General features: G+C 40.0%; 2 protein-coding genes across 3 annotated transcripts; both read right to left on the bottom strand.

Moving 5' to 3' along the window:
- Nucleotides 1–3: 3 nt before the first annotated feature.
- mov10a (Mov10 RNA helicase a) lies at nt 4–11,333 on the bottom strand. Of its 2 annotated transcripts, none has more exons than XM_020096672.2 (22): nt 11,230–11,333; nt 10,977–11,118; nt 10,787–10,892; nt 10,517–10,692; nt 8,483–8,721; nt 8,136–8,391; nt 7,557–7,703; nt 7,298–7,460; nt 6,427–6,578; nt 6,170–6,337; nt 5,489–5,636; nt 4,706–4,867; nt 4,254–4,357; nt 4,033–4,130; nt 3,602–3,700; nt 3,142–3,235; nt 2,939–3,056; nt 2,143–2,334; nt 1,593–1,664; nt 1,317–1,442; nt 813–901; nt 4–592 (listed from the first exon to the last, which is right to left on the bottom strand). In XM_020096672.2, exons 1-22 carry the CDS (start codon nt 11,276–11,278, stop codon nt 469–471), a joined length of 3,024 nt encoding a protein of 1,007 aa, XP_019952231.2. In that variant the 5' UTR covers nt 11,279–11,333; the 3' UTR covers nt 4–468. The 2 variants fall into 2 exon arrangements, with proteins under 2 accessions (XP_019952231.2, XP_019952232.2); XM_020096673.2 differs by having other exon boundaries at nt 11,241–11,259.
- An 851-nt stretch (nt 11,334–12,184) lies between these two features.
- Nucleotides 12,185–17,820, bottom strand: LOC109635338 (F-actin-capping protein subunit alpha-2-like). The gene is made up of 10 exons (XM_020096470.2): nt 17,680–17,820; nt 15,168–15,231; nt 15,034–15,085; nt 14,541–14,604; nt 14,209–14,415; nt 14,052–14,131; nt 13,851–13,929; nt 13,680–13,751; nt 13,425–13,487; nt 12,185–12,969 (listed from the first exon to the last, which is right to left on the bottom strand). Exons 1-10 carry the CDS (start codon nt 17,713–17,715, stop codon nt 12,829–12,831), a joined length of 858 nt encoding a protein of 285 aa, XP_019952029.1. The 5' UTR covers nt 17,716–17,820; the 3' UTR covers nt 12,185–12,828.
- Nucleotides 17,821–17,937: the final 117 nt, after the last annotated feature.

Raw genomic sequence — 17,937 nt, 5'->3', positions numbered from 1 at the left:
GGATTTGTGTAACAATTGTTTGTTAAAGGTAATCGAACTCACTTTTATTTGAATACCCAGGGTCTTTATATAAGTCACGTGAGACAAAGACAGAAAAGTCAAACACCAGATTCATTGATTCACTTTGGCATTAAAATGTAAAACAGAATGGTGTCATCAAAATATGCAAAACTGTTGATAGAAAGGTCAGTAAAGTATATGTATATATATTCCTAAATAATTGATGCAAGTGTGGTTAAATCTGTAATACTGTTTATTGGCATTAATGTATATGAATGTGTATTAGGAGTGTGGGATGTCACTGCAGATGGTTTTGTGGATTCATTTTAATGCTTTATCCACTGTGGGTCCTGCTGGAGGGGGCTCTCCTCTGTGAAAGGACCTGACACACAGGCAGAAAGGGCACATGTTTCATTTCTCCGCTTTGTGCAAGTTGTATAAGCCTTTTTTCAAAAGATTACAGATAAACTAAAGTTTAGAATCCACACAGATCTTCAGACTTGCAAGTGTAAACACAACATCATCCTCGCTCTCTACATCCTTCAAGTCAAATCCAGTGTAACCCTTCTCCTTCACACAGTAGCTGATGAACCTGCAAATAAAAACAATCCAAATTTAGTAATAATGATGGATATGTCCTTAAGGTGCTCATAAAAAGGAAACCTGAAACTCGGAAAGCTCAAAAACCTTAAGAAAATTGTGTGTTATAATAAAACGCTGTAGAACAGCAACTTAAAAAGACCCTAAAGGGGAAATAGTTCTGTCTGGTTTCTGTCTGGTTCTGATTTCAGCTGTGGCCAGCTCTGACTTACTTCTCCCAGGTGGGGTCCTTGTTGAGGATCACAGGGTTTCCCACAACAATCAGCAGAGAACTGGCTCTCGTCACAGCCACATTGAACCTCTGCAAAATAAATACAATCATTAAAGGATTTATTTCTAATCTACGATGGAGTACTGGGGCCATTTTGAAGAAAGAAAAATTCTGAGATTTCAAGAATTATTATTTATATATTATTATATATTACATTATGAAAATTAGGGAAAAGGTAATAATATTATGAGAATAAAAGTGGAACTTAAGAAAAGTTGTAATATTATGAGAATAAAGTAAGTTAATAAGAAAAAAGTCATAATATGAGAATAAAGTTGTAATTTGATGAGAAAAAAGTCCATATTATCAGAGCAAAGTTGTAATTTGAACAGGCTTTATTCTGGAAAGCTCAGATTCTTTCCCCTCATGCTCCAGGTACCAATGACATTGATAATAAACATTTTAAAATTCTTCAGCACCAGTATAGTATGGTACGGAGGCAGACCTTTTCATTTGACAAGAATCCGATGTTGAAATCTTTGTCCATCTTGACATAGTCGATGCTGCTGCGGACAGTCGACACCATGATGATCTTCCTCTCTTCTCCCTGAAACTCCTCCACACACCCCACCTGGCATCATGGCAAAGAGAAATTCTCTTCAATTTGTTTAGGAAAAATATCGCAAAATGTGTAAAAATAGGTGAATCAACACAATCTTAAATAATCTCTTTGTATCAGATGAACAGATGAGTGTATTGTATTTAAGGCAGCTTTACGTACCTTGATCTCTTTGACTTCACTCCACTGACGCAGTGCTGGGGCAGACTTCAGGGCTTTTTGGATTTTCTCAACCTATTTGAAAAATAACGACTAGTTAAATGAACCACATCATGCTCATATTCAGGTTGATCATTTTAATTTGTGCTATAACTTCAAAAGATTTACAAAGTCTAATGTTCAGAAAACACATCACAGCCTCACTGTCCACTGCTGCAGCTCCTCTTTTCAGCCTCTGTCTGAAACACTTCAAGTACTAAATACGTATTTAAACCCAAATCATCCAGCTACGAGATTTCTGCCACAACAACGCCAAGAATGACCTTCTCAGCTGCCAGGGCTGCAGTGCTTGAGTATCACAACAGGGTGTTCAACACAGCAGGGTGTATGTAAAGAGAGAGAAGCTCCCTTTACTTCAGACTTTGGGCTTTTTAACTTTGCAGACCTTTCATATACACAAAAAAAAAAAAAAAAAAAAAAGAAGCATAATATCCTTTAAAACTCAAACTTTCTCTCCACATCTCTACTGTACACATATGCCGCGCAGTCTCACTTGTTTCCTGTAGGGGACGATGATGCCGATGTGTTTCGCAGTGAGTTTGGGGAGACCGTTCCTTTCTTGCGTTTCCATCAGCTTGGTGAGGTAGTCGACCAGAACTTCAATCTCAGACACGTTGAAGAAAGATGGACTGTTGGCCTCTCTCTCGTCTTTCCCAATCACCCCGTGGAAGATCACTGGGAAACCCTGTAGATATACAGACAGAGTGGTCCTAAAAGATGTACTTCTCTTTAAACAGACCTCTCAGGGCTTTTCCCTTCATCCTAATAATATTTTTTTTATAATTGTATTTTTGGTGAGTTTTGTCTTGTTCCCTGAGCCAGTCTGAAGGTAGGACCTGTCTTCAATTAAGTTAGATAATGAGTGTTGATAATGACATGATAAAAGAGACTCTCATGAGATTAATGCCCTGTACAAAATTATGCAATATTTGCAAAACTAAAAATTTCCTCTGCCTTTGGTCTCGTCCACATGCAAACAACATTTTAAGTCATTAAACAGATTTTTTTTTTTAACTCTTTGAAACTTTTGTATCCATGAGCATGTACCAGAAACAACAATGACGGCTATATGCAAGTTGACATGAGAATAAGCTCACTGAGAATGCTCACTATGCTCACTACTATGCTCACTACTATGCTCACTACTATGCTCATTACTATGCTCATTACTATGCTCACTACTTCATCATAAATATTTACAGACATTTTCAGAATTCCTGATATAGTTATTGGGATAACTTCTGATTTTTTTATGAAAAAAAACAAACTTAATTGACATAGGGCCACACCTTTTTCGGGAGGTATTCCCAGTTGCAGTACATCTCACGGTCCCGCTTGTCAGCAAACTCTTGCACTTCGTTGTCATAGAAGAGCTCATTGGGGATTTTCAGAATGGCAGCGTGAGACCTGAGACAAGAAAAGCAGAAGAGTTTTAACCATCAAAAGTCCTTCATTCCAAACAACTGTGACAAGAGAAAACTGAGAGATGTACCTGTAATTTCTCAGCAGTTTGGTGACGAAGCGGGGGTTTTTACTTGTCTTGTATAGATCGTTATATTTCATTAGCCTCTCCAGCAGAGAAAGTCCTGCAGATCATTGAATTATAAAACCAGAGACAAAGAAAAGAAAATCAAACCCGCTGTGGTGGTTGTTTTCAGACACAAACATGAACTTTGGCTTTCACATATGAAGATCGTAGCAGGATTTTGTCCGAGTCAAACACGTTCACAACAACAGGAAAATGTCCGCAGTGTTCTTGTGACTAGTGGCGTCTGGATGGAACAAGAAGGAGACAGAAAATGATGTATGCTGCGAAAATCACACGTTTTTGTTTCCTGCTCAACAACCCTTTGTTAAAAGCTCTCGAGTGTGGTCGTCTTCTTTCAGGAGAAGCTCTGGAGTTCAGCACAACACAGTGCGATGAAATGCCTCTAGAAAAAGTAACGTCTCACCGAGTCCATGATGCAATGCAAGAGGAGACCGAATGATGGGTCCCAGCTGCATGGGGTCTCCTGCCAGCACCAACTGACCCTCCTTTGAGTCGAGCAGACCTGTGACACAAAGTGAACATGTTGAACAATGTGAATCAAGCATTTTTCACAAGCATATTTGGCATTTTCTGGTAGATAATGACCCTATTTCTAATTTCTCTGTGACTTCTATGAGCAGTCAAAGTCACTGTCCCCAAAAAAGTTCATATTTCGTGAGCTCATATCTCCTTTAACTATTTTAACTCCTAAAAGATACAATTTAAGCTCTATGGGTTTCTACATCAAATCAAATGAAAAATGTCATTAAGATATTTACCAGTGCGACTCAAAATTGTGATGATTAATGACCACCTGAATGTAGCATACTGATAATTCTAATATTCTGAGCTTACCTGCAACAGCAATGACACATTCTGGCTCCACCGCCTGGCCTCCTTCATCCACAAACACATGAGTGAAATGAGTCATTGGGATTCCTCTAGACACGAGTCTAAAAACCAAAAACCCACAACAGAAATGTTTACAAGAGTAAAGATAAAAGTGCAACATGAATCATGATGTAAAGAATCGAAGAAGATAATATTGATAATAATTATATGACTACAACTCTTACTTGCCAGCTGTGTACATAGTTGTGACTAAGATTTTAAAATTCATCAGAATTTCAGTCCCTGGAAACACAAATTCTTGCTGTTTCTCATCCCAGTTACAATATTCCTGGAAGAAGAAAGAAAAATTAACTCATTAACTTCATAATCAGATTTCAGTTCTTCAAGAAACCAACCACTCAACAAACAAATACGATTACTCCGATCGACCTGATAAACAACTTCTGGAATTAACATGTGGTGAAGACTGGTTAACATGTGGGTGTACTTGCTTGAGTTACTGACATGTACATTTCTTTTCTTTTAAATGTATTTTTTATTTTTAACATCACAGGTTAAAATGAACATACACACATACACCGGAGACTGTAAATTAATTATCATATCCTCCATCCTTAAATACACTCTATAACATTTACAGATTAAGACTTTGTTCATAAGATCCGATAATGCTCACCAGCAGGTGCTTGGGGACACTCCTAGGGTCTCGGCTGTTGGCGTACATGCGGTAAACCTTTTGATGACCCATGGGCACCATCAGTCTCTCCCACAGGAAGTCACATGCACTGTTTGAAGGTGCACAAGCCAGGATGTGGGCTGATGGATCTGCAATGATAACCTGACAATGCAAGCAAAGTCAAATTCATAACTCCTAGTTGTTGACATATGATAAGTTTGGCTTTTTAAAACATGTTTAGCTCTGAAGGCTAATCTGCCTCTCGTGGGTGTGGTTTAATCAGATATGACTGACAGTGTCTCCGTGTCAAGTGGCATTAACCACAAACAGCGCAACAACTGTCGACAGATTTCCGACTACGATATTGATAAAATGTGATTGTCAGGTGAAAATATATGACATCACTTTTTTTCTAGATGAGGATCACCCAATTCAATACATCAAGAAACGCTCAGACAAAACACAGAAATCTCCCATGTGAGATAACAGGTATCTGTCTAATCCAGCAAATAATATCACTCCAGCCCTCTGACTCAACTTTTGATTATTCTGCTGAATATTTTATAATTAATCATTTGGTGAAGTTAAAAAAGGTCCAGGTGAAGTCATTATTTTGTCTGAGAAACAATAAAAATATTTAATTCAGACAAAAAAAAAGCAACTCATCATGTTAAAGCTTTTCTTTACATTTTAAGACACCTGGAAATGAAATGTAAGACTTCTTAATAAGCCCTTTTTTGCAGGTGGTTTCAGTTCTTTATAAAACCTACTGATACTTGATACCTGGTACATAGCTTCAACCAGAGTGCTTGTCTTTCCAGTTCCAGGAGGCCCGAACACAAGATAAGGAGCTGGTTTAGACGATCCGGCTACAATGTGCTGGACTGCAGCACGTTGCTCCGGGTTTTCTTCCAGATCACAGTTGAACATCCTGTAGAGTAACAGACAGTGACAGAAGATTTTTTTACACCATCCACACTGGTGAGATATTTCAAATACAAAAGACAGTGGTGAAGCAGATCTGCTGAGCAATGTCCAACACTGTGAATGTTTAAATGAAAATGAGTAACAAACTCCCTGTTACTGAAGAAAGATTAAGAACTTGAGGTCTTGTTTACAAATGAGGTGAAGATGAAGGACGGGTGGGTCTGTGTGGCATCAGCAGTATTCTGGGTGTTGTACCGGATCGTGGTGGTGAAGCACATAGCAAAGCTTTCGATTTACAAGTAGATCTATGTTCTGACCCTTACCTATGGTCACAAGCTCTATAGCAACTAAAATAATGAAACAAGAATACAAGTGGCTGAATTGAGTTTTGAAAGTCAGGTGGCAACTAATCAGGAAACCTCACTAAGAACTACATATCTCATCTGGCCTGTTTTGTGTATTTGTAGACAACACTACAACAATTAGTGATATTTTGTTTTGTATTTGTGTGTTCTTTCTTGTGTATTGACATCAGACCTGAGTATAGGCAGGGAGGGATTAGTCGCTGCACCAGATGGGAACAGCATGTCTTCCAGATTATATTCAGCTGCCAAGTCCACCGCCCGATGCTGCAGCTTCAAAAGGTAACGATTGACAGTAAACTCCACATCAAACTTCATGTTGCTGTTAAATAACTCCAACAGCCTGAAAGAAGCAGAGTGAGCAGAACATGTGAGTCAGGTCCTTTTTTCCTGGGAATTCAAGTAGACGAGTATCTTAAATCTAACGCCTACTGCTTAGAGAAGGCCAGTTTCACACTATCCAGCTCGACTTTGTGAACGTATCCAGTGTAAACAGTGAGTGGCTTTGATGTGTCCCCAGATTTGGACAGCCTCAGGCAGTCTCCACGAAGTACAGATGGACGATTCTCAGCAACACCAGGAACCTGTTGGAATATATATATGTATAAAATGTTGAGCTCATAGATCAGGGAGCTTTCAGAGGCAAATGACAACAGATAGAATATATTGTATATCAGCAGAATAAAAAAAAATACATTCAAAGGCACCAATGAAACAAGAGAATGGGTCTCATTCAAAAACAAGTCTTGTGCACGTTTTAAGAGATTACTGATTTCAGACATGAACTGAGGCCTGGACAATTTCCTGAAATTTTTCAGAGGGTCTAAATGTAAAAACCAAAAGGCCAGTTGATTGAAACATTTTCTGGGACTATTTCTGCCAGCCCCCTCGTAAATGTCCTCGTAAATGTCCTGTGACAATGCCACGCCACGAAAACGGAAAAATACAAATATCACAGAACTAAGGATGTTGTCTGAGCCAGTTCAGACTGGTTAAGGCGCCATTTGAGACGGGAATTAACACAGGAAACTAATTTGCATACGTTTCCTTTGAAGATAGAGCATAACACATATATATATATATATATATATGTTATGCTATATATATATGTATATATATATATATATATATGTATATAACAGAAAGGCAGGTCCCAAACAGTTCAACTACAAAATAGTTTTCCACCGCAGTTATTTTCCACTTCAATTGTGAGAGAATAAGAAAATATGTTTGAGTCATCTGTACTAGACTCAATTTCTTAAAACAACAGTAGGGCAACATGTTTGAACTGAGCTTGTCTTACTTCGAGTGCAAGCAGCTTTCCGTTGCTTTGGTCCTGAGTTAGGGTTTGATTGTGGAGGTCGTACTTCCTGATTTCCACCTCCATCTGCATCTCTTCCAGGTGCAGCAGGAGGTTAAACCGTTGACGGTAGTTTTTCATCTCCAGGGGACCCTTGAGGTGGGTCCTGGAGGCACAGAACAAACACAAGCATTGTTTTTTTAAAAGAAAGACAATTAACCCGAAACAGACATAGTTACGTTTAATCAGTTGGTTCTCTCACTTCACTGTTTTCAGTTTCGATCTGGCAGCTGCAGAGAGGTTCTCGGAGTCCTCCAGGTTATGTTTAGCCAGTATCTTTAGGTAATGAGGGTACTTGAAGTCTCCTAATTTAACTGTTTTTAGATTCTTTAGATTCTGCAAAAAGAGTCTGAAGAGAAGAACAAAACATTTATCATTGCAACATGATTGTAATCAGCATCAATAGAAAACAATTACAGTTACCTTGTTGATCAATTTCAATTACGTGAAGAAAATTGCTTCAGCCAACTCCAAATCAAATATATGATATGAAATGGTTAACAGAGGATTAGTATAGTATAATGTCTGGCATGGACCAGGGAAAACGACTAGTCCAGGATTCTTTGTTAGTGTCTCTAACACTGCATTTGCCATTTTAACCAGGTTCCCAGGGAATAATTCATTGATCTTCATTAAACGAATCAGGACTATTTAGATGAATGGTGTCAATGAGTGTGTGCAATTTGCAATTAGCTTGATTGAATTTAAGGAGACTGGTGGACCTTGGTGGATGTAAATGCTCTGCTGAGTGCCATTCGACTTTCAGATTTTAATAACTTGCCTCTCAGGAAGCTCTCCCTCCACTACCTTGGTTGCAACCGGCTTGTGTGCGAACTTCCCCCGACGTGGTTTGTAAGGAGCCACAGGCCCCAGCTCCGCAGCCAGAGGGGTCCTGGCATCAGCGACCATCTCCCTCACGATGGAGAAGGGCTCAGACTCAGATTCGGTATCAACTGGCAAGAACTCGAAGTAAATCATGGAAGAGAAATATCCATGATAATGCAGCTTGTACCGAGCCACAACTTCATAACTTTCTCCTGGAAAAATAAAGCCACAAGAGGGTGCTATAAGTATTAATTACTTCAGTATATATTATATTTTTCAATCAAAACACAGATGTTGTCTCACCAGGACTGAGGAAGACGGGACAGGCTCTGGTCATTTTCCTCTCGTCCTCCAGAGTGAAGCAGCGGATCCTGTGCAGGGGAGTGTAGAAGGTGAAGTTGACGGCGTCTGGGCCCTTGTTTTCAATGTGGAACCTGAGGACATAGTCTCTGAGAGTTTCCATGATGTACTGAACCTTGCCGTCGCGTGACTCAGGGTTTGAGGTGATCTCGATGCCCTTTTTGTCAGCCATCAGGTTTTTCCTGCAAGAGAGAAGCGTGTACTGTTATAAAAATAAACTCAGTGCATCCTGGTGGTTGACATTGGAAGAGGTTCTGAGAGGTTCTGAGTTGGCCCTCTTGGATGTACAATATTAACAATGAAGATCTTGTACTTTTACTCCTCCGCCTTGACCTTGAGAGCCCTTCAGCCTGTTTCCTATCTCCTGGGATTTCACATTTCACTGTCTTCACACGCTAGGATCACTGCAGAATGCTTGCATACTGTATGACTGTTTGACCTTATCTACAAAGAATAAAGTACACAGAAAGACTATTGTTATGAAAGTTTTCTGGAAGCTGGTGAAAGGAAAACTCAGGCAGCAGCTGATGTCTTATGCAGAAGAGTTTCGTGTAGACTTGATTCAAGGAGACCAGAAGGTGGAACAATGTAACAAACACTAACAGAGTAACATGAGCGATTGTCACCCCCAAGTCTGAAGATGTCTCCCCCAGCTTCCCCAAATATCTTCCTCTACTTGCATCACCCATTCTAACAGCACATCCATGAATGGCTCTCACTCTCTACATAGCATGTAGGTGTTAGCATCCTATTGGATAGATAAGTCTATATATGCATTTCTAAACCACATTGGGTCCATACGTCTTTCCACTGGTGTAATACACAAAAGAGTTGAAGTTGGTGCCTCTCTGTCTGGGGCAGCTGAGTTAGATGTGAAAGTCCCTGAGCATAGACACAATGCACAACTGGTTGGTCCTTTATCTATAACCTGACCATGGGTACTGCTAAGAGAGAGAAGGGAGTATCTGTGGAATTAGATAGACACTATTCTCCTGTACAGATATAATATACACTATATATAATATACAGTGGTTTATACAGTAATGTGTGAGGATGGTCAAAACTTCCTCAACAACTATTATTCTCAGATCTCAGATTTCTGAAGCTTTGTCAAATTTCCATCACAGTTCCAAAAATGAACTAGTTCACATTCATTTGTTCTGTTTGTTATTGGGATGATGACAAATGCACAATCGTGTATTTAGTTATTAATCGATGGTGTCGGAACACAAATCGCTCTGGTCACTTTAACACTGAGTCCTGACTGTGAGCATCACGTCTTGTGTTGAACAAAATGTTGACTGGTTGACGGGTCCTAATAACCTGTGGTGATTTTGTGGTGTTTATTAGTTAAAGTGAGAGCAGGTCAGCAGGGGAGTGGGGGGAGGAAACAGGAAACTTCTGCTCGGTGTAAACCGACCTTCTGATCATTGAGGAGCTGTGGAGCGGAGTGTTCTGTCTTTTCACTGTTTCACTGTTCTTCAGGTGCACGAGCTGCTCCTGCTCCTCGTATCTGACTGTGTGTATCTGTGTGTGTGTGTGTGTGTGTGTGTGTGTGTGTGTGAGAGTGAGTGGACTCCCCCTCGCTCCCAGTGCACACACACACACAATGATTCTCTCGCTCCTGGTATTGCTCATGAGAGCCTATATGATGATGATTTTAACGAACGGGGGAGGACGTTTGCAAGTTTCTAGTTATAAAATTTAGTTGCACTGTCTCCAAAAATAAATGCTCGCAGTCTGATGCCCTGATTCAATTAATGATTTCGTTTATCAGATGTCACTGAAAATGTTGAACGGTTGTAACAGTCTACCAAAGCTTCTAGATATTCAGTTTAGTATCCAAAGGAAAACATCAAAACTTCTCATGTGAGAAACAGGAAGCAACTAATTTTTTACATTTTAAATAAATTTCTATTAATGAATAGAACTAATAAAGGAATAATGAATGTGTGGCTCAGAGTCAAGTGTATTCACCTGTTATCTTTTAACTCCTTCAGGACCCTTGAGGCCAGCTGTTTCTTGGAGATCAGCGTGGGGGCCAAAGGGGTGGAGGGGCCAGGGGAGGGTGCAGCTTGTTCCTCAGGGCCACAGCTGGGGCTCTCCAGCCAAGGGGCCCGGGGCCTCCGCCACTGGTCACAGTAATCTCTGGGCTACAGGAAAAGAAACAGAAGAACACATTGCTTCTTCTTTTCGTTTGCTGCCCTCATTGCAGAGAAACACATCCAGAGTTAACTCGAATCCTACCTGAGCTCCATCTATTATGGAGATGATGTCGTTTCTAATGCAGACTTTGTTGGAACTCCTCAGAGCAGAGAGGACTTTGTTGAAGTTGTGGTGACAGGATGCTTCTCTGTGAACACAACAGAGGGTGTGACACACAACATAGTCTATCACAGCCATCTCACACACACACACACTGCTCTCTGCTGCCTACCTTTCTTGAAACTCATGGTAGATGACTCGAAGCTCCTTCACGCTGATTCTCTCAGAAGTTCTCACATATTCGATGAATCTCTCTGCGGAGTCGTGGAGGGAGGAGGACATGTTGGACTGACTGCAGCTCGCTGAAGCAGGAACTGAAGATGAGGAAGTTCACAAGTTCGGTACAGTTGGAAATGTATGCACAGATTCGAACTTCCCGGATCAATACGGCACAAGGGAAAAGGTTGATGAAACACAGACGACGCCTCTTTCCCACCGTGGTTCCAAAGACAAGCGGCCACAGGCTGTTTTCATCCAGACGAGCGGACAGGTATCTACATACAGCTGTGGCGACAGCGCAGGGACCGTCTGCAAAGTGCAACACCGGAAAGAAGATGTTACAAAGATTTTCAGTAACTTCACTCTAATACTGTGTGGTCTTATCAAAACCACGTCACACATCAAGGTTCTCCTGCTGGTTACTCGACAAAACTTAGTGAAAAATGCACGATTAGCTCAAATAGATCTTTAAATTGTCAATAATAATTCCATTAGACCAAAGCAGAATTAGTATTTTAAGTTGAAGTCATGAGCGTGAATCGATGAAGATATCCAAAAGTTTGAAAAGAGAAAGTCTTGATTTTTTACTTGATAAATGACTTAAGTTATGAACTTCACTAACCCTTACCCAACCCTAAATCTAAATTTCTGTTTCACCATAAATTTTGAATTCTGATCAGTTATTCCATGACAGAGATTAGTGACATCTAGTGGTGAAGGGTCATGTTGCAGCTGAACACCCCTCACCTCACGCTCCCCTTCGAAACATGACAGAGAACCTATGGGAGCCTCCGTGGAGAGGACACGCTCCTGATGTAAATATAAAATATTTAAATATAAAGGGCCCATTCTGGGGTAGAGAAAACAACAATTCATACAATTCAGATTAAACACAAGTGAAAACATCACTAGGATTTTTTTATATTAAATTTCTGCAAATAGATCCCTTTCACCTACACACTAAACCTTCAAATTCACATATGACTTTTTCAATAAATATTTCATATATATATTCTGCAGAATGTTTCCATTGTGGTCAAGTGCCAGGCGACTATTGTAGTGGCAAATACCAAATATGTTCAAAACTGAAAACAAAATATCGTAACCTTGCTCTCTCAAAACAATAAATTACAACACAAATTATTGTTTCTTGAAATCATATTTGGTGCAATATTTTTATTTCAAGAATAATAAATGCACTTACAGTTTGTATAAAAAATATAGTAAAAGCTAAAAGGTAAACAAAAGGCAAGAGGGCACCAATACTTTCTTAGTCTAGAGAAGGAGAGAAAGAAAAGACATTTACGCTTTAGACATGGACCTAGAGGAAATCATAAATGCTTTAAAGTCTCTCTCCAGTCAGGTAACATATCAAAATTACATACAGCATTTGCCCTCTGTTAATAAAACAAGAACTATAGAGGTATTGGAAGCTCTTAAAGAATATCTGTTGTTTTTTTATAGAAAGTAAACTAGTTGCTACATGAAACTGAAGATGGCTTTGGGAGGATGTGCGTCCATTGGAATCACAGAGGGATGATGAACTGTGTGTGTATGTGAGAGTTTGAAGGGCAGGAATCGACCAACACTTTCACAGTGACACTAAAGGCATTATTTGTTGAAAAACAATAATGTACAATATGTTTACAAATGAGCCACAGTTACATAACTCAGTGTCATTTTAAATGAAAGGCGTTCCCTCTGGGTGCTTGACAGAAGCTGCACTGTCTATTTTAGTGGAACGCATCACACTCATTGCTCAAGCATCAGCCTCTCGTAACCAAGGCCGGCGCGGCCTCCGTCCTCTAAGCGTTCTGCATCTCTTTGCCGATCTTGTAGGTGAGGATCTTGTTCCAGTCGAGCTTGGTGCGGGTGATAGGCAGCTGTCTGCGTAAGGCTTTGAAGGTGGTGTCTGACATGGTCTGATAGTTCTCACTGATGGCTGTCTGCAAAACAAAGAAGACAAACATGTCAACAAGCAATATCGTATCCTGATATCATCTGTCAGTTCCAGATAAGTCATATAAGCCAGTGATGAATTGGCCTTTTCTGTCAGGGCTCCCACACTATTTTTGCATTTGTGCTCTAATGCTGTGTGATCTTCAAATAGCTTTTAATGGTTTCCTGATGTTTTCCTTCAAATGTTCATTCTTAACTTGTAACAGTGTTTTGACAGGTGCTGTATAAATAAAGTTTATTATTATTATTAGGATAGAAATAAACAAGGAAAAACACAGTGTGTGAGCTGCAGGAGAATGGAAAGCTAGTTCAATTTTATTTTGAACAAACTGTGATCAAGTATTCTGGTGTAAAGATAACAACTGCAACAGTTGTTTAGTTTTCATGTTTTCAGGTTTGCTAATTCCTCTCAATAAACTGAACATTTTTAATGCTCACATACCTGATATTCATTCTCTGCATCCTCAATAATTTTCACCAACTCCTTGGCGGTCTGTTTCTCATTCTGCCAAAACAATCACTCATGGGTTAATTTAATGATTTAAACACTCTTGAACAACATGAAATGCCCACATTGAGTCCACATACAATTATTGTCTACTTGCTTCTGCATTATAATCACAAACTAACTTTAAATATGCATGTATAATAATTCAATAAAAACTTAAAAAATGATGTACAAGATAAAAATACTCACAGACACAGTCAGTGATTCTTGTACATCTTTATGGCTGACCAGCTGCACATTTCCGTCCTCATAATAATGTACCTGGAATAAACAGAAGAAATACACACTGGAGATGTAGCAGTGACACAAAGCTAACCTCGCAGCAAAGCTCGTACAAATCTCGACAATCATTCAACATACCTGTACTTTCAAAACTCCGACCACCTGCGCTGTAGATTGTGAGATACTGAACTTCCACTCAGACCGGCAGCGACCATTCCTGATGGCAGAAAACGTAGATGAGCACATTTGACAACACACATAACACATCAATGACATCTCCGTCTGAATAAATTTGATTCAGAAGTTTGCGGTGTGATCATTATTCTCTATCAACTTTACCAGAAGTTTTTAGGCTCAAACTGATGACCCTCGATACAAGCGATAATGGTTTGCTGGCCGTCGATTGTTTTCCCATAAACCTGCAGCAGATAAAACACGATGAGTGGGTGATGGTGTGTATCAGCAGGTACGGTGCAGAGTGGCTGAGCGAGCTTACAGTGCAAACTCCACTGGAGTAGTGCTCCTTGACATAGGCCCTCAAGGCAGCATCACAGGGGTCTCTCCATGACCTCAGGGCTACCTCCCCCTCATGGGGCCGGGGGTCGGTGGCTTCTTTGCTCAGGTGGTGAAACTTGAAGGAGATCTTATTGTGAGGGTCGAAAAAACGCCCGTTACCCAGGTCTCCATGCTCTGTTATCAGGACCTACGGGAAATACAGACAGAGAAACCTGTTGTTACTATGGTTATTTAATCAAGAATTGTTTAAGTAACTTCAGTGGGTTCAATAAGGACAACAATTGATCTAAATGCTTTTAGAGAACAACTTGCCTGTTCGTCATATCCCTCAATTTTGGCACGAGTGAACTGATCCATGTTGAACTGGGCAAAGGCACTAAATCAGATGAGGATATAAGCAAGTTAGAAGCAAATAAATCAGTCAATATTTATATTTTATTGATCTCTAGGTGGTCCAAACAAGAATGGAAATATATACAGATATATATATATATATATATATAGAGAGAGAGAGAGAGAGAGAGAATAGTTATAAATATAAACAGTATGTAAGTATGTAAAAGAAACAAGAATTACACTAAAATATGTGCATTATCCAACAATATAGATTGTATATTGTATTCTATATATATTCTATATATAGAAAGAAACTGAATAAGAATATGTCAAATATAAATAAAACATTAAAACAAACAGACACTTGAGTATAGGAAAAAAGGATTAAAAGTAAATTTACTTTTATATGAATAATATAATTGTAGCTTTACGAAATACAGTAAAAACACAAAATACTGCTAAAACTCACTGAGCCGCGCCCTCTCTGAGAAGATTATCATTGTCAAGCAGAACTCGAACATCTGAAAATAAGAATTAACATGAGTTAAGCATTTACATTTTCTTTTACAGTTTCTAAATATGCCGATCACAAATAAGGCTCACCATTGAAGACTTCATTGAATTCTCCTGGAGGAGCGTGCATCACAAAATTAGCTGCAATACGGACCTAGAAACAAAATCATTTTCTTTAAAACTCTAAATATGATGTAGTATGAGGTATCATTACATCACATCATTCTGCTTCACTCTGCTGCCTGTTATTCGTGTCTATTTATTATCTTACAAACATAGTGAGAGATACAGTGTAAAACAACCTGCAGATAACCGCTAGAGTGAGGCAGAGAGCAGGCTTCTAACTTTATTAGCTGAGGGCTTATTGAATCTTTTGGCCACTCCTTACATGGCAGGCAGGGAATGTTGCCAAAGGGCTTTTCTTAGCAGCCAGTATGCAAGTGTAAGCATGTGATGTCAAAGCCACAGAGAGGAGGCTGTGGAAGGTGCTGTGGTGATACTCAGTGAGGACTGGCAGGACAAAGGCATCACAATAAGGCCCGGCTTAGTCAAAGGGATAATTCACTATCTACTCACCACTATACCAATGGAGGGGTGGGTGAAAAGTGTTTGAGTCCACAAAACACTTTTGGAGTTTAAGGGGTAAACAGTGCTGCAGCCAAATCCAAAACAACTGAAGTTACTGGTGATCATGTCTTCAAATGTAAAAAAACTACATAAAATGCATTGAACTGATGTGAACGCAACACGGTGTAAATTACACCTTTTCTAGTCGAATTTGAATTACGGGCTTTGTGGACACTTGGATGACCCCAAAGGAGCAGTATGGAGGCATTTTATGTTTGCTTTTTTACATTTGAATACTTAGTCGCCATTTACTTCAGTTGTATTGGATCTCAAACACTTTACCCCTCCATCGGCACAGTGATGAGTAGATAATGAGTGAATTTTCATTTTTCCGTGTACTTTCCCGTTAAGTGGAAGCAAAGTTTAGATCAGGCGAGATAATTAGTGCTTCTTTTTATGTGACATTCACAGTAACCCACAATGCTGCCACCTCCACACTATGATGTGCCATCATCACAGGGATGCCGTCTGTCAGGCAGACAGGGATATCGAGCCTCCGGGCTGCAGCTGCCACTGACCTACAAACAGGGCCGTCCAGCTGAGGGGGCAGAGGGGGCTTTACAATGACTAACCTAGATTAACTATGATCCTGAATTGTCCATTCAGAGCTCAGAAAGCACTTCCAGGCTCAGGCTCTGATTCTCCACCGTGCAATTCAACAGTATGACACTATTAAAATAGATATCGAATTAAAGTAGACTGGGTAATAAAACAATTTCAGTGATTGTTGCAATATAATTTTCATCAATAGCAGTATAACAAATGATTGATCAGATTTATAAACTTATATACATTTTAATCTTGATAATTTTTTTTTGCCGTACGACACAGCCCTGATTTCAGTCATTTCCATTGCACTGACTTGTTTGCAGCTTCACTGCAGTGAGGCTGGAAGGTGGAAGCCCCATGGCCAGTCCACCAGCTTTAGGAATGCAAAGTGTTACTTTACAACATGTAGCAGCACGATGCAGACAGCAACACTGCAGGAAGACTGACTGTATATCTGCACTATGAATGTGCAAAATAAAGAGGCCCCGGGCCTGATACTGGGCAGAAAGCAGAGCACCTTCTCCATGAGACTCAACAAGGACTGTTACAGCAAATCTTTCCTGCCACTAACCATTAGACAACACTTCACTTCTGTTTCTCTTTACCCAGATACCTGCACCGTCCACACGTCCTGCTACAATGTTGCACCAAGTATATTTACATTGAACACACACTACTATATGAATATTGCACTCACTCTATGTACATTGGAGTCTCTGTTGCTCCCTTTACATACATTTATATTGTTTATAATTTGATCTGGAATTTTTCTCATATTTTGCATCTAGTTTGTGTTAAGTGACTTATATCTTGCTGCTGTTTCACTGGAATGTCTCAGTTTGGAATCAATTAAGCAGATCTGTCTGTCTGTCTGGGTTATTGTGTACATTTTACATTGTTTATATTTTGATCTTATATCTCGAATAGATTTTGATATTTTTACATCTTACTGTTTACTGATACCTTACAGCTAACACACAGCTCTCTATCTATTTAACCAACAGGTAACAGCTACATATACACCTTGTATTTATAATGTGTTACATATATACATATCTATATATAATGTATATACAGAGTTTGTGGACAGTGGGTGTGGACCTGCTGACGATGCTCTGTCACGATCCTTCGCTGTAAATGCAGGAAGTAGCTCGACTGGCTTCGGGTTAGCATTAGCTCACCATTCTCTCAAGTTAGAATAAAGTCTAACCCGCGATAAAGCAGCAACGTGTGAGACTATCGAGCAACAAGCACCGGTTTCACACAGGTTGTGTCCCTGGCACCAGGTATTTGTGAGCTCAGGAACAATGTCAGGCGATGTGAAGAGCTCGAACACAACACAGGCTGAGCTGAGCGGGGCTCACACACAGCGGCCATGTCCACAACATCACAGCAGGAGAACAACCACAGAGGGAACACATGATACCTTCTCTTCGTCGCTGGGCTCCTCGAAGTCTGCCATCTTGGCTCAGTGGTAACAAAGCGACTGCAGCTGGTGCTCGAGTGACTGACTCCTCCCGCACCAGAGGCTCCGAGTCCCGGGGAGAGAGGGTGGGCAGGCCCCGCTCAGCAGGGCCGTCAACACACATTCCAGGGGCCTGGGGGCTCGAGCGGAAGAAATGGGCACCTAATGTCGCGTTCCATGTATTTAGAATATAGGAGAAGATTGGTGATAATCCCTTGC

The sequence above is a fragment of the Paralichthys olivaceus genome, chromosome 2 (assembly GCF_024713975.1).
Source record: "Paralichthys olivaceus isolate ysfri-2021 chromosome 2, ASM2471397v2, whole genome shotgun sequence".
Taxonomy (NCBI): domain Eukaryota; kingdom Metazoa; phylum Chordata; class Actinopteri; order Pleuronectiformes; family Paralichthyidae; genus Paralichthys; species Paralichthys olivaceus.
Note: the sequence above shows the minus strand (reverse complement) of the source record. Positions and strands in the feature narration are given on the sequence as shown.